The sequence below is a fragment of the Spodoptera frugiperda genome, chromosome 23 (assembly GCF_023101765.2).
Source record: "Spodoptera frugiperda isolate SF20-4 chromosome 23, AGI-APGP_CSIRO_Sfru_2.0, whole genome shotgun sequence".
Taxonomy (NCBI): domain Eukaryota; kingdom Metazoa; phylum Arthropoda; class Insecta; order Lepidoptera; family Noctuidae; genus Spodoptera; species Spodoptera frugiperda.
The window spans coordinates 7,394,986-7,418,170 of record NC_064234.1 but is presented as its reverse complement, the minus strand read 5'-3'; the positions used below and the strand labels follow the sequence as shown (position 1 = coordinate 7,418,170).

At 34.8% G+C, this 23,185-nt stretch overlaps 6 protein-coding genes across 6 annotated transcripts; 4 read left to right on the top strand and 2 right to left on the bottom strand.

Moving 5' to 3' along the window:
- Window positions 1-382: 382 nt before the first annotated feature.
- Window positions 383-4,226, top strand: LOC118266692 (uncharacterized). The gene is made up of 3 exons (XM_035580178.2): window positions 383-530; window positions 709-1,179; window positions 3,490-4,226. The coding sequence occupies exons 1-3, from the start codon at window positions 516-518 to the stop codon at window positions 3,574-3,576; spliced, it is 573 nt and encodes a 190-aa protein (XP_035436071.1). The 5' UTR covers window positions 383-515; the 3' UTR covers window positions 3,577-4,226.
- A 5,131-nt stretch (window positions 4,227-9,357) lies between these two features.
- Window positions 9,358-12,076, top strand: LOC118266693 (uncharacterized). Its single transcript, XM_035580179.2, has 5 exons — window positions 9,358-9,607; window positions 10,022-10,249; window positions 10,621-10,753; window positions 11,027-11,187; window positions 11,708-12,076. Exons 1-5 carry the CDS (start codon window positions 9,506-9,508, stop codon window positions 11,927-11,929), a joined length of 846 nt encoding a protein of 281 aa, XP_035436072.2. The 5' UTR covers window positions 9,358-9,505; the 3' UTR covers window positions 11,930-12,076.
- A 426-nt stretch (window positions 12,077-12,502) lies between these two features.
- On the bottom strand, window positions 12,503-13,264 carry LOC118266694 (NADH dehydrogenase [ubiquinone] 1 beta subcomplex subunit 11, mitochondrial). The gene has a single exon (XM_035580180.2). The coding sequence runs from the start codon at window positions 13,155-13,157 to the stop codon at window positions 12,726-12,728; it is 432 nt and encodes a 143-aa protein (XP_035436073.1). The 5' UTR covers window positions 13,158-13,264; the 3' UTR covers window positions 12,503-12,725.
- A 270-nt stretch (window positions 13,265-13,534) lies between these two features.
- Window positions 13,535-16,289, top strand: LOC118266935 (RNA-splicing ligase RtcB homolog). The gene is made up of 5 exons (XM_035580585.2): window positions 13,535-13,979; window positions 14,449-14,579; window positions 14,708-15,412; window positions 15,497-15,661; window positions 15,760-16,289. Exons 1-5 carry the CDS (start codon window positions 13,688-13,690, stop codon window positions 15,985-15,987), a joined length of 1,521 nt encoding a protein of 506 aa, XP_035436478.2. The 5' UTR covers window positions 13,535-13,687; the 3' UTR covers window positions 15,988-16,289.
- LOC118266934 (glycerol kinase-like) lies at window positions 16,280-20,043 on the bottom strand. The gene is made up of 12 exons (XM_035580584.2): window positions 19,870-20,043; window positions 19,668-19,796; window positions 19,353-19,482; window positions 19,052-19,269; window positions 18,609-18,821; window positions 17,969-18,071; window positions 17,733-17,840; window positions 17,488-17,650; window positions 17,151-17,352; window positions 16,939-17,068; window positions 16,664-16,759; window positions 16,280-16,510 (listed from the first exon to the last, which is right to left on the bottom strand). The coding sequence occupies exons 1-12, from the start codon at window positions 19,939-19,941 to the stop codon at window positions 16,413-16,415; spliced, it is 1,662 nt and encodes a 553-aa protein (XP_035436477.2). The 5' UTR covers window positions 19,942-20,043; the 3' UTR covers window positions 16,280-16,412.
- Window positions 20,044-20,247: 204 nt separating this feature from the next.
- LOC118266701 (parathymosin) lies at window positions 20,248-22,202 on the top strand. Its single transcript, XM_035580200.2, has 2 exons — window positions 20,248-20,531; window positions 21,268-22,202. The coding sequence occupies exons 1-2, from the start codon at window positions 20,354-20,356 to the stop codon at window positions 21,438-21,440; spliced, it is 351 nt and encodes a 116-aa protein (XP_035436093.1). The 5' UTR covers window positions 20,248-20,353; the 3' UTR covers window positions 21,441-22,202.
- Window positions 22,203-23,185: the final 983 nt, after the last annotated feature.

Below are 23,185 nucleotides of genomic sequence, written 5' to 3'. Positions count from 1 at the left end.
AAAAACAATTAAATTTTATGTTTACCGATATGTATACAATTTACGCATACGCTCGTATGCGTGTCTGTATTAGGAATGTCGAAGTACATAAATACATATAAGGTACTTATGTTTAACTCTGTTATCGAGTTTAGCACTGATCAAAAGAAAAAAAAAATCTTAAAATATTAGGTATCTATTTTCATTTGAGGCGTCTCTCGTCAACCTGCAAATAAAAAATTTTAATTATTATTTATTGTCAAAATAATGATCAATAAGTAAAAAATAGAAAAATATTCGAAGTTTAAATTGTAAAGATGGACAAAAGGATTGACGGCAGAACATGCCCTCGAGCACGTCACTTGATGCGGCGTCAGTAGGAGGGCGGCGCGTGAGCACCATCTTATTGCGAAAGGTATGTGAACCATCGAAAGTGCCCCCTCCCCCGGATATGGAGCGCACAAGTCTTATAAACACAGGTGGCGTCTGGGTACTGGACATAACACTATCTAGCTGCGTCTAATCGCATACCCAGGATGTGTGAAAAAACGGTAGGTGGTGTGACGAGCTTTTTGTGAGGATCGTACTGATAAATAAGTGACCTGGTGATATTAGTGCATCCCTGATAAGATATTTATTGATATCTTCCGAAGAAAAATTGTGTTTAAGTGTTTTTCAAAAAATTAAAAAAGTAAGTAGATTGTTACAAGTCGTGATTTATGTGTGCAGGTACTTCGATCTCTGGTGGTGGCGGTGGTGGTCGCTTGCGCGGTCGCCAGGCCCGAGCCCCCGTCGTCATACGGCGCGCCTGCCCCCTCGTACAGTGCTCCCTCATCGTCGTACGGTGCTCCCTCCTCCTCATACGGTGCTCCCGCGCCTCAGTACGGACCTCCCCAACAGCCCATAGTGCACAAGCACGTGTACGTGCATGTCCCACCTCCAGACAACGACATCCCCGCTCCCCGCAAGCCCATCTGGGTACCTCCTCCACAGAAACACTACAAAATTGTGTTCATCAAGGCACCGACCCCACCGACTCCCACCGCTCCTATCATCCCTGTCCAGCCTCAGAACGAGGAGAAGACTCTGGTCTACGTCCTGGTGAAGAAGCCCGAGGAGCAGCCCGACATCGTGATCCCAACTCCCGCGCCCACACAGCCATCCAAACCCGAAGTTTACTTCATCAGATACAAGACACAAGTAAGATTTTTTTTATTTAATTGTTACCGGTCTCATTAGTACTAATTGATTTTAAAATAGACACAAAGAATGGGGATCCTTTTTCATAAATGATTTAAAAAAGTAGATACTAACGGTACTTGTACTGTACACTGTCCAGAAAAATAGAGGAGTTTAAATTCCATCAGTGGGTAATATTAGTGAATTAACACTTAATTTATTAGTTTTGACCAACTTCACTGACTTCAAAAATAGACGCACATTATGTAGAAACATAAGAGTAACAGAAATTGTCCAAAACAAAAGATTTTAATATGATTATATATGAAAATATTATTCAAAGCAAAACATAATCGCATCGTTAACGTAATGATTGCTTAACTTAGCACCGAAGCAAATGTAATTTGTTCGGTATAATACAATATAAATATACCATTCACTGATTTACCAAGTGAGAGAACGAATGGTTAATTCAATCCGTGGATCATATCCCAATTAAATTCTTCTCCATAATAATGTCTTCATGCGGCGTGATGATGCGCCGAGGATGCGTCCGCTCTCTGGCTCGTGAAAGTGCGCGTAGACATTTCCTACAACAATCAAGGAAGTATTATATGGCATTATCTGCAAGACCTAGCGTGCTCGTCGCTCCGTAGGTGCACCCGCTATCATCATTACATTAACGCAACCGAGGATGCCACTGTGCTCCGACAACCCGTATTTTCTAGTAACGCAACAAGTGGGCAGGTTGATTTTTTGTATCATTACCGACCAACAAGTAAACAACCATCTTCTAGAAATATCTTTTACATATTGCGTAATTCGGAACCTAGTTTGGTGCCTCGTTTTAGATATGGTATCCTTAAGCAGCGATTTATTTTACCCTAAGGCGTACCGCCTTGCATAATAGGAGACTAAATTAAAAACAGCCGCGCCGAGTAAAAAAATCAGTTACGTACATAGGTAACATAAACATCACTCTATGTTATTACAGAACAACCTCCACAAATTAGTTAATTTTTAATAATAATGGAGTTTTTCGACCCGAAATTAATGTTTGAGAACGATGTTTATACAAGTTTGCATTGTAGTGTTTTTTTACGTAATGTAAATAACTCGTTATGGCGTACATTTCATTGAAATAGCTTTATAATTGACGGGTCGTACGAAGTTCAAAGTAGAGCTACAAACGAAAGTATGCGTAGTATTACATCGTGGGTAATACGTAAACACTCAAACACGTAACAACTAGACATATGTGTATATGTAGGTCAAATATTATTTAGGCCATTAACTAATTTGATTATAATTTACACATAACAAAACATGGTCATGCAGGTCTACCTATGAAGTGAGAATGAACTTATTTCATTTCAATTTGTAACATTATGGGTTTGTTTCACAATTTTAGGTGTATTTTCCAAACGAGATGCGACTGTCAGTTAAGCTAATAGCAACTTAATCAGTTATTGTGAAACAGGACTTCGTTATGATTCTGAAACCTACTAATATATTGTCGGATCTAATAAATAATGAGTACTTATAATTAATCAAACATCAAAAGGATCTCATAATTAGTTGTAGCTGGCGTAGCTAGACGAAACATTTGTAACCAAACTATTTATATTGTGATGTGATTGTAATTTGTAATTAATGGGTACTTAAAACGTCCAGTGTAAGTACGCACTTAGGTACTAACTTCTGGTTCTTTAGTATCTCTACTGAGTAAAAGTTTTGCCCTTTGCCTTTACATACACAAGTTTCCTTTTACATAAGTTGAAGCATGTTACAAAATAAAACGCTCTGTTTACAATTCTTACACACGTAAATTTGGCGACCAGGTATCACAATAAAGCCAAATTTTGGTGAAGCCACAAAAACCGCAGAGTATTGTAAAATGTACTCAGTATATGTGTCAAATTTATTTAAGGCAAGAATCCTTTCACCTAGTAACTGCGAAATAATTTAACCTTTAATGCAATTTTGCACATTTATCTTGAAAATGCATTTTTATGCATTCTCAACACCCACCAAAATTAGAGACTTTATGCAACAATTATTTATCATTTGGTTTCTGAAACACTAAACGAGGTATTTACCTAGTTGTTGCATAATTTAATTGCACAAATTGAGAAGATTAACTTTATTGCAATTTGTATTTTTAAGAACAAGATTAAAATTTTTGTAATGAAATATAACTTAATAACATAAGTGGCGAGGAAAGGGAAAATATCTTGTACTGTACTTGATACTTGTACTTTGTAATGGTTTTCTTCAGACTTAGTAACGATATTACCTAGATGTACCTAAAATATCTTAATTTTGTTACAGAAACAGGAAGGTTACCCTGCTGCGGCTCCCAAGCCCGAGTACGGTCCCCCTGCCTCTGCACCCTCCTCAGAATACGGTGCTCCCTAAGGACATCACTCGTGACGATCACGAACCAGCTGACCGTTAGTGCTCGACCCTCTTTTGTAGGCTTACTTTACAAGAATCTTGGTAACCATGTTATTAAATAACATGTTTAACTACAGGTTTATTGGGTAGATGTTATAATATATTTCTATATCTATTGATCTAGTGACCAAAGCCGCAAACTAGAGTTCGCCCCGCTATATCACCACACGGATATAGTTCGATGGTAGACTCTGGATAATAAAGCATCTGTGACCTTAATTTTGCTTAATAGAACCGTTTCGTATATCGTGTTCACATACTCGTGAATATACATTTGATTACAAATAGCAAGACGGCATTTTCGCATCGTATTGTTTTTTCGTTTTATTAAGAAGCGATTATGACGTTTTTTTATGATATTTCGAGGATTTAAAGAGTATTGAGATTATAATCGAAGTAGATTAATTACCATTTTCATCAATGCCTTTCTATGTATCAGTTTAAAGTGTGGAATTGTAATAAGAATGTAGACTAGGGAAGTCGGCCGAGCACTGTTGCCAGCACGCTGGCGTTACGCCGAACTGTACTGCAACTTGTATTATTACATCAAATTGATGTGAATGTTTGTAAATATATTATTTTTTATAATAAAAATGTTTTATAATAATTTATTTATTGTTTTTTTTAACTCTCAATCTATACTACCTATGTACTATCCGGCAGTTCAGAACGATTTTGGACGCGATCAGTTGGTAAGTGCATACTGACTGACATGATTTTAGTACATGTAAGGGCTGAATATTTTAATGTATGTACTTACTGTATTACTACAAATAATTCGCTTATTTTTAAACAACACATATTCTAATATTTATATTATAAAAACCATAAACTAAAAACCAAAAAAGTAACTATCATTGTACTTACTACCTGTGTCTACCCACTGCTAGTTTAGAAGTCGGTGCCACAACCTCATTGAGTAGTTCCATCTCTTGTAGTTTCATTTAAATCATATGAGTGATCTCTATACTGTAGGTCTATATTTAAACCTCAATCTAAACTTAATGAGGCTAATCTTTTATAAGCAGGTCTACCTAATAGCTTCAAATAATATATTTTTGAAAGAAATTTCTTTGAACTCTTAACCATTGAGGAGTGTTACATTTCATCATCAGCTCTTTGACAGGAAATGATGATCATTAGACATAAATGTTTGAATAGTTTTATGAAAACATATTATAGAGCTTGTAATTTGAGGGGTGCTCTCGATTTCCCTAGGATCTCATCATCAGATGCTCACAATCTGGTGAACACTACTGAACAAAAAAAAAAAATCACACATATGAACCGGCCCAAAAATGCTTGAGTGACACTCAAGCATTTTTGGGCCTGTGGCCCTGTGGCCTGGGCAAGTGATCTACAAACTATCGTAAAAAAATATATCGTTCAAGATAATAAAAATACAAGTTCTAGCTAATAAAATTAAAACTACTGAACCGATTTGAAAAAAAAAACTGATGGGACCTAATTTGAGCTAATCCACGTCGAACAAAATTGAGAACCTCCTCCTTTTTGGGAAGTCGGTTAAAATTTTTCTTACTCAAGTTACGAGTTACCTTGAAATTTACAGATATGAAAATTAACCACAAAAAATATTATGAAATCTGAAGATCACCCACTCACCAGAAATCTATTAACCACATTCAAGTACGATAAATAAATCGATAAATCTTATATCGATTATAAGAGATTTGTTCATAAAAAAAAACAAATCTTATAAATGGTAATCGTGCTCAGCGTTGCATATCGGCTCATTCATTCATAGCGGGCGTTGCATTCAATATAATCTCTACCTACACCTTTGAAGACTCTAAAAATATAGTTTATCACATGACAAGCACAGAATACCATGAAGCGACTTTTAAAGAAAATGATTTTCATGTTTTCAGAAATGATTATAACTTCACATGAAAATATCTGCGGACTGCGTTTCGAAAGGTGTTAACTAGTGTCCAACAGGGGTCCTGATTAGTGACGCGCTAAAAGCGAAAACATGTGAATTATATTGAAAATAGTACCTAATATACCAATTACGCAACTACTGTGGTTACTTAATAATATAACATCGCGTAATAACTATTTTGAAATTGCGTTATGAGTAAACTACACGTGCATAGTTTATACTTATTAAGTCATTAGGTCATTTTAAGTAACAATAGTTGATCTAAAAACAAAAAGTCAGATCTGATAGTCATGGTACTAGTTTAGTTTAAGAAATTTTCAAATGTATATAATATATGTATGTACAAATGTCTGTATGTATTTATATCTATATCTATATATATCTATTATCTCTAATCCAAGTACGATCAACTTAAATTACGTACTGCATGGCCGTATGGACTAAATTAATCCGTGATTAGTATGATTACCTGTAAATCCTTTGTGGTGAAATTACTTTCTAGCTCTTGCTATGAAGAAGTCCACTGTTTCTGCCCTGCTTATTGTAGACTTGGAAACAAAACATAGACAGAAGAAACACGGATGAACGAATAGCTTTCAGCCGAAGGAATTTTATGTTCGATTCTTACGATAAAAATGAAAACAAACAACAATTGTGAGTTATAGCTATAATTAAAATTAAAATTGAGTTTTTGTATGCATATCTGCTAAATTGCTAACCTCCTTTGGGAATAACTATGCATAATGCCATGTTATTTTTCGTTATTATAGTAAATCTGAAAAAGGGCACTCGTTTGCCAGCGCACCGTGGGAACATTGAAAATGAAGATGTTCTACAAAGATAAGTTTTCACTGCTTCCTGGCATTGTCTGAACTTGAGACACATTCCGTTGTTACACAATACAATACCTACAGTATATTACTGAATTGTCAACCTACTATTATTTACACACGTAGGTACTCACATGCACCTATGTAACTTGTTGCTATACTCAAGTTACTGTGATTGTGCTCTGCCTATTTAATTATTTATTGCCATTTACTTAGGTACAATAAGTTTGGAGTTTTTATAACATTACAATATCTCAGTTATTTCTATGTAGAAGAAATAGGAACTCGTATGCTTACGTAGTACAAGGCTTCAGTGAAAAAGTTATTTATTGTATTTTCATATAAAAAATCTTACATGTCTTTACATTTTCACACTGTTCCATTTATATGGCATTAAGTGCACATTTTGCACCGAATTTATATACATTAACGTATGTGGGGAGATTATGATGTAATATGAACAATCACTAGGTCTCTTCAATATACACAATAGAAGAAACGTCTCACGGCTCTATTATATGTCAGCAATTTAACATTTTCACTTTCTCGGGCGGTACGAATGTGGTCAATGGACGCTTCCGTGAACTAGGATTGTCTTAAAATGATATAGAGTATTAAATGTATGTCATTCATGCAACACACAAAGGCTTTTCATCTTTGTTTATTACATGCATAACCTACTACCTGACCACCACAAACTGACCAAATTCTTTAATGGACTTTTAATTCTACATATTTCGAATTGGATAAAAGTGAAAATCTGTTTGACAACCTCAACGATTTGTGTAGTTTAATGTGCGTGTTAGCGTCTGCAAATAACTACGCTGGGCTCATGGCATTACTTAGTCCTTTTTATTGTTCTGACTTTTGGCACGGCGGTACTTATTGCGCAACAATGATATCACATGTGGTTCCCGTAACATTACGTGGCGGTGTTACTTACCGATGAATGCTAAATTAATATTACTTACTCGTTCGTGTGGTTTTATTACAACTGAAATTGGTATGGAGTCCTACTTTCCACCGGATAATGTTTGTCTATTTATACTTTAATAAAAAATGTTTAACTATTAACTTTATGAGCGTAATTTTCCACCGCATGATGAGATGTTACATCTACTAAATCTCACTAAACGTTGGAAATCCAAGTTACGGTTAGGCATTACAAGATCTGTATCTTTTATTACATCACTGGTATTACAATACAGTTAATGGGCGTGAAGTTTTTGTATTCAACTTTAAACATACAATATGAATGAGCTGTTACTTAGTAGATCATTGATATTTTTGTAGATTATTGTTCTTTTTTGTTTTTTAAATCACCAACACTACTTATCTGATGACTTGGTAACTTTGTTGGTCCATTGTTCGAAGTTTGATTACTGGAAAATAAGTTTCGTGTTTAAATATTGAGTCAATCAATATTCTTACAAATTTTTAATTATGCTGTAGTATTGATATCTAAAATAGCTAATAGACATGACTGTCTAACAATATGGAAATTAGTGCAGCGGACTAAGTCTATGCTTACTATTACGTACTAACAAATTGTATCAATCCCTTCAACCCCTTAATAAAATAGAGGGTGGAGATTTGAATGATAAATTTAACACCCACAAAAACCTTTTAATTTTACCTAAATATTACCAAAACGAAATCATATTAGAGTTTGCACCGTTAGGTAGTTGTCCCACCAACGGCGAGAAAACGACTATCGGCTATTTTCTCGCTCAAGAAACGTACAATAGATATACTTTCCGTTTAAACAAAAGAGATGCATATACAAACAGTTGATCGCTGATTGTTCACACTGCCGGCGAGTGCTCGCTTCACTAGTTTGTCGCCTGCGCGACAAGAGCTATGAAAGATAACACTCGCTCGGCGACACTCGCCAAGCGATTAGAACTTACGCCAGAGAACAACCAGTAGGTAGTCATTTTTCATTGCGAGTAATCGCCCGCCTCACTCGCACACTCGCTTATAGCTGAGCTACACAAATATCGGAACTATGCACTCGCTCCTCGCGTCTCGCTAACTCGTTGCTAGTTCTAGCTCTACTCGTTACTCGTTCATCGTTGCCGGTGGGACAACTGCCTTAAAAAGTAATTAGATATCATATATGTATAGTCAAGTTTCTAACTCTATATACATATTCAGCCCTAAGTCTATGTCCTAATTTTACACTTAAGTTACGACGAAATATTGTAGCCGTAGCGCGTCGCATGCCCTTCGTAGCCGTAGCGTGAAGTTCGTAACGCGGAGCTCGTAGCGCATAGTTCGTAGTGTATGGGTCGTAGCACGTAGCGCGTAGCAGTGTTTTTAGTGTGTTTTGCTATTCGGCATACTTATTACTTTTCTAAGTAAGAAGTTTTACTAGTAACAAAATGACCGGACCATGCATAGGTATACAATTTCTAGACTACACTCTACGGTTTGCACGAGATTAATAGCGGGAAAACATTGTTTCCTGCTACGAGCTACGAACTGCGAGCTAGGGCTGTAGTAATTTACTTTAAGTTAGTGTAAAATTGTGTATGATTTAGGACGGCTACGTAGAGTTATTTAGCTCTGCATGTGATCGAAATACTTTTGACAGTGCTACAAGAACTTTTTAATCGACTTAAAAATCATCTCGGTTTGGCAAAACCGATTTTGAAATGGTTTCAAGCGTAATATTTTTCAGAATAAAAATCTAATTAAGATTGGTTTAAGACTCGAATTTTCGCGATATTCCCTGACAAAAAACAGGAAACCTACGAATATAAATTCAGGTATTATAAAACTGTTTACGTATTTGACGTAAACATTCTCGAAAAACAAGGTTCAGTTATATATTTAGCAGCTGTAGTATAAAATTAGTTAAAAACAACTTCGGATCCGTGATATAATTTTTGTGTTCATAATAACATTACTTCCCGCGATCGCGATCACTAGATTTGTCTAGAATTGTTATTTCTGTACGGAAACTTCGCAGAGATCATTGGACGCCAAAGCCACGCAGCTTTCGTTTATTTTGGTCACAAATAGCTTTGGAGTTGTCGGCACAAGGAGCAGTATTCACAGATATTTAAAACAGACTGGACGCATTTACTAGCACTCTTCAATTAGTTATTTCATAGTTTACATATCTAAGTAGGCATAAGAGTATTTTGAAAACATGTCTTTGAAAATTGAAGCTGAAACGAAACTTGATTCTGAGCCGTGTGTGTTGACCTGGGGCAACAAATTGTTTGTTGGCTCTGAAAACGGGTCGATCAAAGTAAGTAAATGGGCAACTTCTTATACCTAATACTTATAATTATTTATTTATGAAGATATTAATGTTCTTAATACTTTTGTTTAGCTCAAATCCATTTTGACTAACTTTTTAAAACCTTTCGATCAATTAATACCTAATTATTCCTAATCCGAATACCTTATATCTAACCTTTCGTACATCTACTAGAATAGCCCACCATCACAAATTCACGATCGGTACTTAGGTATACATATGTCATTGACATTGCGGGAGCTTCATTATTTTCACCAAAGGAGCAAGGAATAACTGGATATAATAATATGTACCTACCCAGATTAATAACTTAGATACATGCATTACACACTTCCTACATACATATCTAGTACGTACCTATTTAAATAATTTCTTTAAGGGCGAATTGAATTTTCATTATAGGCATTTGATACTAATTTAACACCGAAAGAGTCATGGACGGCGCATGCAGTGCAGCCATTTGCCTTGGCTACTGACGGAGACACCCTGTACTCATCATCAAACGACGGAGGAATCCGGGTGTGGTCCATGAAGGGGGACCAGGTCACCGAGCTATCTTCTACTGGAGCTGATGTGGGAGCCCTGCATGTGTATGACAGACAACTTTACGCCGGCGATGAGGACGGCAATGTAAGTGGGCAAGATAAAGGAAATAAAATTACGACTTCTGTTAACTCTAATAGGTCCAACCTATAGTTTAAAAGACTTATAAAAATAAAAATTAAAGTTGTACTGATCGATGGAGGAAGTAAATATATCTACATAATACGTTAAACATACCTACCTATCTTCAATATTAAAGCTTGTACCTAACGCTACGGTGGTAGGTTTTTTTTTTAAATAAAGTACTAAAGTACGCAAGATTATTTAGATATATTTACTCATTCACTTGACAACGGTAACGGTTAGTTAGGATACTTCATTAAATTGTATACCTAATAAAGTAAATTACCTTTACTACACGCAGTTGACTTATCTATCTTCTATTGTTAATATTTCAGATTATTATCTATGAAAAGAATGAGATAAAGGCACAATACAATGTTTTGGAAGAAGTAAAAGATCTTTGCTTCAGCCCTCCATTCCTGTTTACAGTTCGGGATCTCTACGTTACAGCCACTGAAATAAAACCTGGTAAGTTTATCTATCTATATTATATACCGAATTAATACATAAAAAATGTAATCATCCTAAAATTAAAAAAATATAGGTATTACTTTATAGTTATTAGTATATATCTAAAGTAATTTATGGAAATGATAGTAGACTCCTTATTAATTTTAATAGCAAATGTTTGTTGTAAGTAAACCTGTTATTAGACGACAGGCGTTAATTGTTGTAGTGATATTCTAACTTTTATAATACCCCGACATTGGCAGTGTAGTTGACAAACTTTTATTATTTCAGAGGAATCGAAGACACGTTTTATGACACGACATACAATGGAAGGACGAGCTCCCTTACAGATAACTGGAAACAGACTCCTGTTCATGTCCAGAGATGGCAATAGCTTGCGGTTACATGATGCTTCCGTTGACTCTACATTCAAATCCCTCGATGAAGTCAAGGTTTGTCTCAATTTAGGCACTCATAAGCCTATGTGTAGTATGCAATCCCCGGAAACAAACTTGTAAAAGTTACAGTTGCACCTGTGCAATTCTTTACCCACCAACAAAATTTTACCCAGTAGGTGGACAGTAAACTATGAAACGAAACAACATAATAGGTATCTTACATATCCTTTGATCAACTGTACGTTGATTTAAGTGTGGGAGAGCCATGCTTCGGCACGAATGGGCCGGCTCGACCGGAGTGATACCACGGCCTCACAGAAAACCGACGTGAAACAACGCTTGCGTTGTGTGAGTGAGGTTACCTGAGGCTCAATTACCCCCTTCCCAATCCCCGATTCCCGAACAACAACCCTTAAATTCCTAACCCCCAAAAAACCAGCAACGCACTTGTAACGCCTCTGCCTGGTGTTTCAAACGTCGATTGGCGGCGGCCATTGTAAAAAACCTATAAACCTATACGTGAAGTTATTACTGGGTACTTTACTATAGGGTATACCTACATTACACTTTTCAGGTAAGCGACATGATCGTAACAAGTTTGTCCGCAAGTGGGCAGTACGCATGGACCGGCGGTTGGGATGGCTTCGTGCGCCGGTGGAAGATAGCTGGTGACAAACTGGAAGCAGCTGGAGATATCAATCTTGGTGGTTGTATCAATTCCCTGTATGCCTCGGCTGGTGACTCCGCTTATGTAGCTGTGACTGGGGGGAAAGTAGTCTACCTGCGCGCTGTATAGGAGATAAGAATATATCTGTAGTGTGTACTTATTGTTGCGTTGAGTCCCAGTGTGAATGCAAAGAGATAATTTTATATTTGATGCCTATAAATGTTTGTCAATTATATATAATTTTTATGAGTGAGTTTAATAAAGAAATCTGACTTATTTATGTTTTATTTGTGACTACTAAGAATGGAGTCTTTGATTCAATTTCAGATCGGAAAAAGTAACATCTTCATATTGTAATTTTCATATAAATTAAATACATCCCAAGAAAACCAAATAGTGGATGATATGTATTGAATACTGCTTGCCAATCTTTTTGGAGAATGTGTGATATTAACTTATTGACCACCATGGTCAGCTATAGCTGACAAACAAAATATGACCTTGACTGTCACTGTCGGTCACAGCTGATAAGAAAACATAATTTTTAAGTGCAGTAAGTAAGTAAAAGAAACCCAAAAAGTAGCAGTAGTTTGTTAGAACTTCTGATAATTTGGACCTTAAAGATAAACTCCCTGTTGACCATTGAATTTGTATTGTTTTAGTTGAAATAAAGCATAATTTACTGTAAATAAAACACATTCCCATGGAAAACAAATCATGTATTTTGCTAAATTTCTTATTTATTTACAATCACAGTATAGTAGACTCACTGGTGTTGTGGATGGTTGACTTGAACCCAACATTATGAAACTGTGAGAAATCTTTTAAATTAAATAAAAGAAATGTACATGTTTAAAGTTTACTATTCATTCAGTGAAAATATCTACAATAAAATGATTACAAGAAGTAACCTTTTAAAAACAAATTAAATAATGATCTCAACATTACAGAGATCAGCATCCTTGGGTAGTTTAATTTGCTTGGGGTCAATAAAGTTAGGGTCAATTGGAGGAAGACCAGCTTTTTCACGACGACGTAGTTCTAAAAATGCTTCTCGCTGAGCCCAATCCCTCAAATGTGTATCAGGAGCGTAGGCCCAAGCAAATCCTCCGAAAACCAAACACAATGTAACGGAGAAAAAGAATGAAGCGTTGTGTGCATTGGTGTCTTCTTCTTTACTCTTGTAGTCGAAACCATAGCTCACCCAGTTTTTGTCTTCAGGTTTGGCTGCAGTAGCGGTAGCAGCGCTATCACTATTCTTTTTCGAAGTGGAAATTCCACGGCTTGTTTGACTTAGATGGTTCCAAACACATCTTTGAACAAGAGGCATCTGACGTAGCTTAATTAATGCAGCCATTGTATTACTGATTATCTAGTTTTAAAACCAGTGAAATATTTTTTCACAAGACAACCTGATTATGAAACCCAAAGAACATACGAAAATGGAGAATGTGACAGATGACAGTGACACATAAATAATTTGTCAAAAATCTATTTCATCTGTGAATAAGTTGTAAAAATTTTGTTATAGTTATTATAATTATTTAGTTAATATAGTTTAATATATTTAGTACCTAAGTAGTCCAAAAAAATAAAAAGTTATCTGCAACGAAAACTAAAGCCACTTGTTAAAATAAACTATAATAGTTGTTGGCTATGGTACTCCTAATCAACTAGCATTACTACATCACTAGTTAATGTCAAAATGTCATTTCTGATATGTCAAATTGTCAGAACGTCACACACTCATGTATTAAATTGATTAGAATTTTATCGCATTTCGAGTCAGTAACAATTCGTTACAATAGCTTAAAATCTATGAAAATACTGCTCTTATATCCTATTGTTCAACGTTAAGTTTAGTATTTGGTTGCTAAAAGCCCCAAAATGGTTGTTCGTCAGTACAACGAAGAATTAAAGTATCTTGAAAAGATAAATCCATATTGTTGGAAAATCAAAATGGGTTTTCAGCCAAATATGAATGTAGAAGGCGTCTTTTATGTGAATTCTACACTCGAAAAATTAATGTTAGAAGAACTGAAGAACTCTTGTAGACCTGGAATGACGGGAGGGTTCCTTCCAGGTGTAAAACAAATAGCTAATGTTGCGGCATTGCCCGGTATCGTGGGCCGGTCTATTGGTTTGCCAGATGTACACTCTGGTTACGGATTCGCTATAGGTGAATATATTTTTGAGACTTGATTTCTTCTTTTATTGCTGTAGTGTAATAAAAATCTAGAATAGTTGATTCTAACTAGATAATATGTATTCCTAGTAGTTAATATTTAGGCATTTCAAAAAAGTTTCAGGTTTCTGGACACTTCAAATAATAAATATTTGACTAATCTGATATAAAATTATTGCATTAGTCATTGGTATTTCATAATACTTGTGGCAAAATAATAAGCAGCCACTTTGGAAAATTTAGTCCCTTCAAGTTTCTGGTTTCTTCTAACTCAATGAATAATTGTATAGAAGAGGAAATTGTATTTTTAATCCATTATTTTTCTTTTATATTCTCAAGATTATAATGTAATATTATGTACAGACAATATAAATTAAATATTTTTGTCTGTTCTCATTGTTGCCATTTATGATGCAATACTTTGATAACTGGTATGGAATATTGAAGTATGTTTTACTTGCAGGAAATATGGCAGCTTTTGACATGGGTAACCCTAAGTCAATAGTGTCACCTGGAGGGGTGGGTTTTGATATCAACTGTGGTGTTCGCCTTTTGAGAACTAATCTTCATGAGAAAGATGTCCAGCCAATAAAGGTAATATTCACATTGCTTTGTTTATAGTTTAACAATTTTATCTTCAAAATACTTTTTGTGTTGATATATTTTTTTTATCTTTTGTCAGGAATGTAATAATATTATTTACATGTATTTTTTTTTAATAGGAACAACTTGCCCAGAGTTTATTTGATCATATACCAGTGGGAGTAGGCTCTAAGGGTATAATTCCAATGAATGCCAGAGATCTGGAAGAAGCCCTAGAAATGGGAATGGACTGGTCTCTCAGAGAAGGTTATGTCTGGGCTGAAGATAAAGAGCATTGTGAAGAATATGGCCGTATGCTGAATGCTGATCCTTCAAAAGTCAGTCTTCGAGCTAAGAAAAGAGGTTTGCCACAGCTGGGTACTCTAGGAGCTGGTAATCACTATGCTGAGATACAAGTTGTAGATGAAATATTTGATAAATATGCTGCAGGAAAAATGGGCATTGAAAGAATTGGTCAAGTGTGTGTTATGATTCATTCTGGCAGTAGAGGTTTTGGCCACCAAGTTGCTACTGATGCTCTAGTCCAAATGGAGAAAGCTATGAAACGAGATGAGATTGATACAAATGATCGGCAATTGGCTTGTGCAAGAATAAATTCCGTAGAAGGTCAAGACTACTTAAAGGCAATGGCAGCAGCAGCTAACTTTGCATGGGTTAATAGAAGTTCAATGACATTTTTGACCAGACAGGCATTTGCAAAGCAATTTAAAATGGCACCTGATGATCTAGACATGCATGTCATATATGATGTGTCTCATAATATTGCCAAGGTTGAAGAGCATGTGGTAGATGGAAAAGTAAAGACCTTATTGGTGCATAGGAAGGTAATATTTCTTTATGAGTTCTATTGTTTAAAAAAGTTGTATTATTTCTATATTGTGCTATATTTACCAAAAATATTATTTCAGGGATCAACCAGAGCTTTTCCTCCACATCATCCTCTGATACCAGTGGATTATCAGTTGACTGGCCAGCCAGTGCTGATTGGTGGAACTATGGGTACTTGCAGCTATGTCTTAACTGGAACTCATCAAGGCATGACTGAAACCTTTGGGTCTACTTGCCATGGAGCTGTAAGTGACTTCATTAAAAAAATACATAATTGATTAGCTTAATTTCCTTTTACATATGATTATTTGGATTTTAATTAATAATTTATCTATATTTTCAGGGTCGTGCACTATCCCGGGCAAAGTCAAGAAGGAACATAGATTATAAAGAAGTTTTGGAAAAGCTGGAAAATATGGGAATCTCTATTAGAGTTGCTTCACCAAAGTTAGTGATGGAAGAGGCACCAGAGTCGTATAAAAATGTTACAGATGTCGTAGATACTTGTCACGCAGCTGGCATTAGCAAGAAGACTGTAAAACTGCGCCCCATCGCTGTTATAAAAGGCTGAAGTTGTCTATTTATTGTATGGTTTGATAACATTCTGCTGGACTAACATTTTTTATCTATATTACTCCTAAGTCCTAATGCATCTCATGTATAATGTAATTTATTGTAAGGGATACAGCAATATTTCGATAGTCCATGCATTTTATACCATTAAAATCATTTAATAATAACTTGTTTTTGTGACAACAAAATCAATTTTTTATTTAAATGATTATTGGTTGAGTACAGTGCAGGTACTGTTAATTTACTCTCTTAACTTACGGAAGTTTGTGATTTTTAATAAATAAATGATATAATTTTTAACTGTATATATTATTAACAAACAACAATTCAGCTATAAATAAATTAATACTTTAAAACTAACTTTGGAGGTACATAGAGTTGTTCTACTAATGACTTGGCGATGGCACGGGTTAAACCCATAGATTAGATAGCTTTTAATTTATCTGCTATAATCACTAAAAGAGCTGTTCCAAGGAAAAACAAACCAGGAGGTATAGCAGCAGTTGTTCGGTCTGTTTCATCTGAAATGAAGAAAGGGGTACTATTTGAACAGGTTGCAATAAAGGACTTTACAGATCTGGGGGCACGGCAGTGCCCCGTCAAGTCAAGTATGTTTTACCTCAACTATTCTGAATTTAAATGGAAATTAAAAAAGAAGTAAATATAATATTTACCAGAACATAACTCGTTTTCCTCTTCTTTGCCATCTGTAGTCCATGCTAAGCATCTTTTGAGAGCTTTTTCCCATCGGACCCGTTTAATGTCGCGTTCTGGAATTGAATATGAGACCAAAAGTTTATTGACAAATCATTATATGACACTTATTATTCTTTTTGAATTGAGTTAAATTAGTTTAATATCTCTCATAGATGAAGTAAATAAATACTTTGATATATTACCTATAGCAAAATTAGGCAAAACACAGGACACAATTGGTTTATACATATACCTTCAGAACTAATAGTTGGTATGAATGTATCGGCTGGTGGGCATGGCGTAGAAATTGGCCACACTCGCAATGCTCGACCAGCTACAATCGCAGCCCCAAGAGCTGTGCTTTCCATCATAAGAGGTCGAATCTGAAAAATGGAATAAACTTATTTAGTCTAATATTAACATGTATATAAGAAAAAAGAAAGAACTGTTTATTTCTAGTCATACCACAGGAATTCCAAGAATATCTGCTTGCATTTGCATCAGAAGTGTATTCTGCGCCATACCGCCGTCGGCAAGTAGCCGCCCCAATGGAGCGCAGTCAGTCGCCATGGCTGTGGCCACACTTCGTGTTTGATGGCACACTGATTCTAAAGCTGCTCTGACTATGTGCTCTCGGCGCGTCTTATCACTAATTCCACATATTATGCTGGAAATACAAAATTTCAGAATAATGCAAAATTGAAACAATGAATGAAGTAAGGGTCATGTTTTGGGTAGAGAAAGCAAAGAGCACTAAAAATAATTGTTAGTACCTATTAGTAAAACTGTATCATACACCTACCCTCTAGCATCTTTCCTCCAATAGGGGGAGTATAAACCATTAAATGCAGGTACAAAACAAATGCTTCCTTCGTCATCATCATTTACCTCGGATGCTAATGCCTCTGTATCTTGAATATCCGTTATAAGCTCCAATCCATCTCTCAGCCATTGTAACGTGTCGCCTAGATAAAACCATAAACATATAACATGAGATTATTTGTCTAAGAAACTAGCTAATTAAGTTGATTGAAGAACATGATTTACCTGCAATGGCAACTGATCCTTCTAATGCGTACACTGGAGGTGCATCTGGTCCTAATTTGTAAGCCACTGTAGATAATAGCCCTTGTTGTGAGTGGATGATCGAATCGCCTGCAAGTAAGTTATTTTGTAATTATCATTGACAAGTCCTATATTAGACCTGTATTAAAATATGATTATGAATGAATATGATATATATGAATATGCGTCAAATACTTCGGTTGAAAATACTTACATACCTGTATTGTATAATAAGAAGCATCCAGTGCCGAAAGTACATTTGACCTGACCAAATCTCATGCATCCTTGTCCAACTAAAGCTGCTTGTTGATCACCTAAACACTGCAGACAAAGTATTGTACTTGACTTTAAAATATTATCAAATCACAATATCATGAACAAATAGAGGTAAGTGCATAGTACCTACTTATCACAGATAAACAAGTTGCTAGTAGCTACACAAAGTGTATGATAAGCTATTTTCATTTAAGTAAATAAAATCATATCTTACAGAAGAGTAAATAGTAGTTTTTATGTATCAAAATCAAATACTATGTACCTTGTACATTTTGGAGTATTAAAAATGCTCTTTGAATTTTTTGAGTTATCATATGCATATGCAATTACATATCAGCCAAGCTCACATAAGTGCATACTGTGTGCTTTGAATATAAAACATAAAGAAGACTGATTATGGATAAGAAACAAAATAAACACCATTATGTAAATTGTTCGGACACAACACTTAATTTGTGTAATAAATACCAAATATAAAATATAATAAACATAATATAAAACTTTGAAATACAAACACAGGAAAAACATTAACCTCCTGTAGGCTTCGCTGTAGTTACTCGGGTAAAAATAATAGAAACTGACCCCAGCAATAGGTACGCCAAGTAAGGATCCTGTTGAAATGTAACCATATATTTCAGCTGAACTTTTAATCTTTGGTAGAATCTGTACTGGTATGTCAAAGAACCGCAACAGTCCTTTATCCCACTGCAGACTACGTAGTGACATAAGCTGTGTCCGTGAGGCATTCGTGACGTCTGTTATGTGCGCTCCACCATGACAACCACCAGTAAGGTTCTGAAATAAGGAAGACAGATGTTTTATGTACTTTCTTGAGTATATCTTTAATAGATTACATTTCTATACTTTAATATTTAAAAAAAAATACTACAGGTAAAATATAAAAATGAAATGTAATATTTTGAGTACATATTTTTTTTAAAATAAATTCTTTACTACTCCAGTCTAATAATGATGTAACTAATTAATATAATCAATAAAACATAATATTAAAGTATGTGACATACCCAAATCAACCAGGAATCCACAGTGCCTGCCATGCATTCTCCGGCCCTGACAGCATCCTTGACTGCAGGCACGTTTTGAAGTAGCCATTTCAGTTTTACAGATGAGAAGTATGTGGATAATGGAAGCCCACTGGTCTGGGTCACAGCATTCACACATTGTGGACTTTTGACTCTCGTTAGTTCATCCACAATGTTAGCTGTTCTCACATCCAACCATACTGAAATTCATCAAGTTTAGGGAATAGTGAGTTGAAGAAATATTATAAGTTTTTGTAATTTTAATTATGACATTCTCACCTACCTATGGCACTATATAAAGGCTGTCCAGTGACTGAATTCCAAACAATTGTGGTTTCCCTCTGATTTGTAATGCCAATGCCAACCACATCCTCTGGGTTGATATCTAACTTTCTCAGATTGTCAGTAGTCACCTGTAATTTACATCAAAGTTGTAAATATACCAGAGCATAAAGATGTTTGACACTTATTGTTTACAATAAAATAGTAAAATCAATGTTCCAGGTATTAAAGTATTGTAAATATTTACACTGAAGATTATTTTGTAAATAATGTTTTTATATGTATTATGGCAATAAAGGATAGTAATAAGACTTACTTCAATGCATTCTAATACAGCATTTAAAATTTCTAGTGCATCTTGTTCAACCCAACCTTCTTGAGGGCTAAAACGTTTCAAAGTAATTTGATGATAAGTTAATACTTCGGATGTGTTTGCAGCAAACACCTGTAATAAATATTGATGTTAAGAGTACTCCATGCAACCTCTGATTAGTAGTTTTATACTACTTATATATTACCAGGAACTTGACATTCGAAGTTCCTTCGTCTACAGCACCAATGAGGGGACCAAATCTGCCGAATTCCCGCATATTATCATAGTTTTTACATAATGATTGAAAAAACTTGATTCTATTGTAACTTTACGGTGTTCAAAAAAACTAATCAATCAGCTGATAATGTCATGACATTTACACTTTACAGACAGTACCATAGAGAAAGATAACTATACCATAGACAAGCTCACGTATCAACGTATCATAGATAGAAGGAAATGGATAAATAGTCGATTAAAATAGGATAAATTCTCAGTTGGTATTTATTCGATATATTTTATCATTTTTAATGTTTATCCGAAAAATCACCAACTCATAGACCAACAAAATGGAGCACCATAGAGTCTATTACGCACTTTGACAGTTCGATCAATAACACAAATATTTTATTTTCTTGTTGTTATTATCCAGATCTTTAAGCCGTAAAGACAAAAATCATATAATCAAAATGACTAAAAAGCTACCACAAATTCAACTAACTGTCAATAAACATGGCCAGTTAGTTCAGACAATTGCTAAACCAATTCATGATGGGAACTTGCCTATTACGCTGGAAGAGTTTCAAGTTCAAGCAAATGCCGCACTAACTCAGATGATAGAAGATCTTGATGAATTGGGTCAAATGTGTAAGTACAATATTCCTAACGACCCACCCCGGCTTCACATGGTTGTTTCTCTACCAAATTAAACGCATTCCTCCAGAAAAAAAAAAAAACTGCAATAAAATTAAAAGCGGAATAAACGCGAAAATTGGTGTAGTTTTGTATAATTATATCTAGCCATACATAGGTGATTATCAATTACACATTAAAGATCCACCCTTATGGATACTCAGTGGCACAGAATCCTTAGTCCAACCTTCCCAGGTCGGGTCCCTATGAGTTAGGTAGGGCACATGGATAACATATCACCATTTATAATTATAGGATCTGAGCTTATAGTAAACATGGACCATATTGTGACTTAGATGTGATAATATTATTGAAAGTTTTTGATAGAGTACAACTATCATCTTGACACTTGTGATGTCCCACCATAGCATGTCAATGCTGCGGTACTCTGTCATGTAAATATGGACATCACATAATAATATATAGGTAGCTATCAGAGATGTGTTGGTGTGCACTCTACTCCTCTAGGTATTTCTGTTACATAGAGTGCTATGTAACAGAAAAACCTTTTACATTTAAAATCTACATAATATGACTCAATGAAGATGACGGTATTGTAGAATATATTAATAATTACTTCAATACACAATAACATTAATAAGGTTTTAATATCAAATTAAGAAGAAAATGCTGTTTATATTCTTTACAAAATTTTCATGATTGTTCATCTAAGTTTTTACTATTGTTTAAGTGGGTAATGGCAACATGCAGAATTTGGAAGCAGAGAACAGTGCAGATGAAGTAGATGAAGAAGAAGATGAGAGTGATGACAGCACGGAGGGTTATGATAGCGAGGAAGGTGAGGAGTCTGACAATGAGGACTCAACGGAACAGAGTGGACCCAAAAAGAAGAAACATTATTAAAATAATTTAATGTAGCTGATCAATATTTTTTGATGTATTAAAAATTAGTTGTGGTTGTAGGCACCGCTATGAATATTACCACCATTATAATAGCATCATTATAACTAGAAAGATAATATTGTCACAATATTTCTTTTCCACACAAATATTTCAAGCATTTACTGTATTTCACCTCTTTGTAGATTTGTTAGGTTCTGCTACAAGCATTCCATTTCACAATATTTATTCTTGTTATGAGAATCTCAGTGTCAGTTTATTTTTTTGCTTACAACATTTATGGGTCCTTAGACTTAAGTATTATAGTAGCATTTAAAATGTGAAAAGGCTGGATTTACCCAGTGAGAAGATATTTATTGAGAAGGTCTACTTTTAAAAAGGTCTCTTAGGCTACATGATATTCAGGGCTATTTATTGTAAATAGGAAAGGCATTGGATTTCTATTGATCCTTTCTTGCTCTCTTGTAATATTTTAAGGAAATATAGGAAATAAAGGACCTGAATATTTTATTACATAATAGACCTTTTGGAAGTATAAATTGATTGTATATTTTATATTTTGGCTATTTTACCTTTCATTGTTAGGAAAATGTAGTTTAAGTATAAAGTATATATTTTATCATGTCACATAGATTAGTAACCCTACTGAAAAAAGCTATTAAAACTTTATTGTCACCTGTTTACTGTTCTCATGCCTATAAGGTTTATTTTGTAGAAATGTTTAAAAGGTATGTATACCAATGTGATTAAACTATATTTATTGAATATTCGTTTTATCATTTCTGTTGGTTTTTACCTATTAGGCTTGCTTGATACTGAGAATTTTAGAACATACTAATAAATGTTGAAGACGCTTGTTGGTCGAATGGCTGCAATTGCTATTGCGAAGAAGTTTCTGGTTTAGTTCCCTGGTCGGGCAGTTCATTCAGAATTTTTCGATAGGTGCATATAGTATGGCAATACCCATAAATACCCATTTACATTGGATACAAGATGACTCATGAAGTTACTGTAAAACCTACTGGCCACGATGGCATACGATGGCTATGCATATTTTAATTTTGTACTGGTACCATCATAGCTATCTAAAAATATAAAATCCTTTCTTTTTTGAACAATTAAAAAGTATTGAAGGTGCCATGAAAAACACTAATCGTTATTGTGTGAGTACAACATGGTGCTTGCATTTTATTGCTACTTATGTAAAAAGTAAAACCTTGGCCCCAAAGTAGCATACAAGCTACTTCTGCTTAGACAAATTTTGCACATTTACCAATTGGTTTATGGAGTACCTAATAGGTGCTCTAATTTAATTTTAAAAATATTTATTTAAGTCGTATTTATAAAGGTAGTTTTATGGTACAATTTTTCTTGCTATAATAACGCCACCTACTTAATGAAAGCGTTGGATGGGAACTTTTGTTTGTTTCCAGTTCAAGATTGTAGAAACTTCTTACCTCTCTTCTCTGTGGAACAAATAAACATGGTTTACATAATTTTATATTTTTATTCAATAAAATCTTAAATGCTAAAGTTTACAAGCTGGTCACTTGTTTATTTACAAATAGTTTCTTATTTACAATACGAAATATTATTATGTTACATTGTACTTTGATTTTTTATCGTATGAAAGTATGTAGCTACTGGAGATATTGCCTACCTGTTTTTGTTTAAGGTAGGTGCTTGTTTTTGAATGTGTACGTAATTGAAGTAAGTAGGTACGTATGAAGGTATACGTATCCGTATCA

Bases quoted from the DNA above. Each gene is read 5' to 3' on its own strand.
- LOC118266692 (XM_035580178.2), top strand. The intron at 1,180-3,489 runs GTAAGATTTTTT...ATTTTGTTACAG, and splicing joins TCATCAGATACAAGACACAA to AAACAGGAAGGTTACCCTGC.
- LOC118266693 (XM_035580179.2), top strand. From the start codon at position 9,506: ATGTCTTTGAAAATTGAAGCTGAAACGAAACTTGATTCTGAGCCGTGT. The intron at 10,250-10,620 runs GTAAGTGGGCAA...TTAATATTTCAG, and splicing joins CCGGCGATGAGGACGGCAAT to ATTATTATCTATGAAAAGAA. The intron at 11,188-11,707 runs GTTTGTCTCAAT...TACACTTTTCAG, and splicing joins AATCCCTCGATGAAGTCAAG to GTAAGCGACATGATCGTAAC.
- LOC118266694 (XM_035580180.2), bottom strand. From the start codon at position 13,157: ATGGCTGCATTAATTAAGCTACGTCAGATGCCTCTTGTTCAAAGATGT.
- LOC118266935 (XM_035580585.2), top strand. From the start codon at position 13,688: ATGGTTGTTCGTCAGTACAACGAAGAATTAAAGTATCTTGAAAAGATA. The intron at 15,413-15,496 runs GTAATATTTCTT...ATATTATTTCAG, and splicing joins CCTTATTGGTGCATAGGAAG to GGATCAACCAGAGCTTTTCC. The intron at 15,662-15,759 runs GTAAGTGACTTC...CTATATTTTCAG, and splicing joins GGTCTACTTGCCATGGAGCT to GGTCGTGCACTATCCCGGGC.
- LOC118266934 (XM_035580584.2), bottom strand. From the start codon at position 19,941: ATGCGGGAATTCGGCAGATTTGGTCCCCTCATTGGTGCTGTAGACGAA. The intron at 19,797-19,869 runs GTAATATATAAG...TATTTATTACAG, and splicing joins CTTCGAATGTCAAGTTCCTG to GTGTTTGCTGCAAACACATC. The intron at 19,483-19,667 runs GTAAGTCTTATT...TGTAAATTACAG, and splicing joins CTGTATTAGAATGCATTGAA to GTGACTACTGACAATCTGAG.
- LOC118266701 (XM_035580200.2), top strand. From the start codon at position 20,354: ATGACTAAAAAGCTACCACAAATTCAACTAACTGTCAATAAACATGGC. The intron at 20,532-21,267 runs GTAAGTACAATA...CTATTGTTTAAG, and splicing joins TGATGAATTGGGTCAAATGT to TGGGTAATGGCAACATGCAG.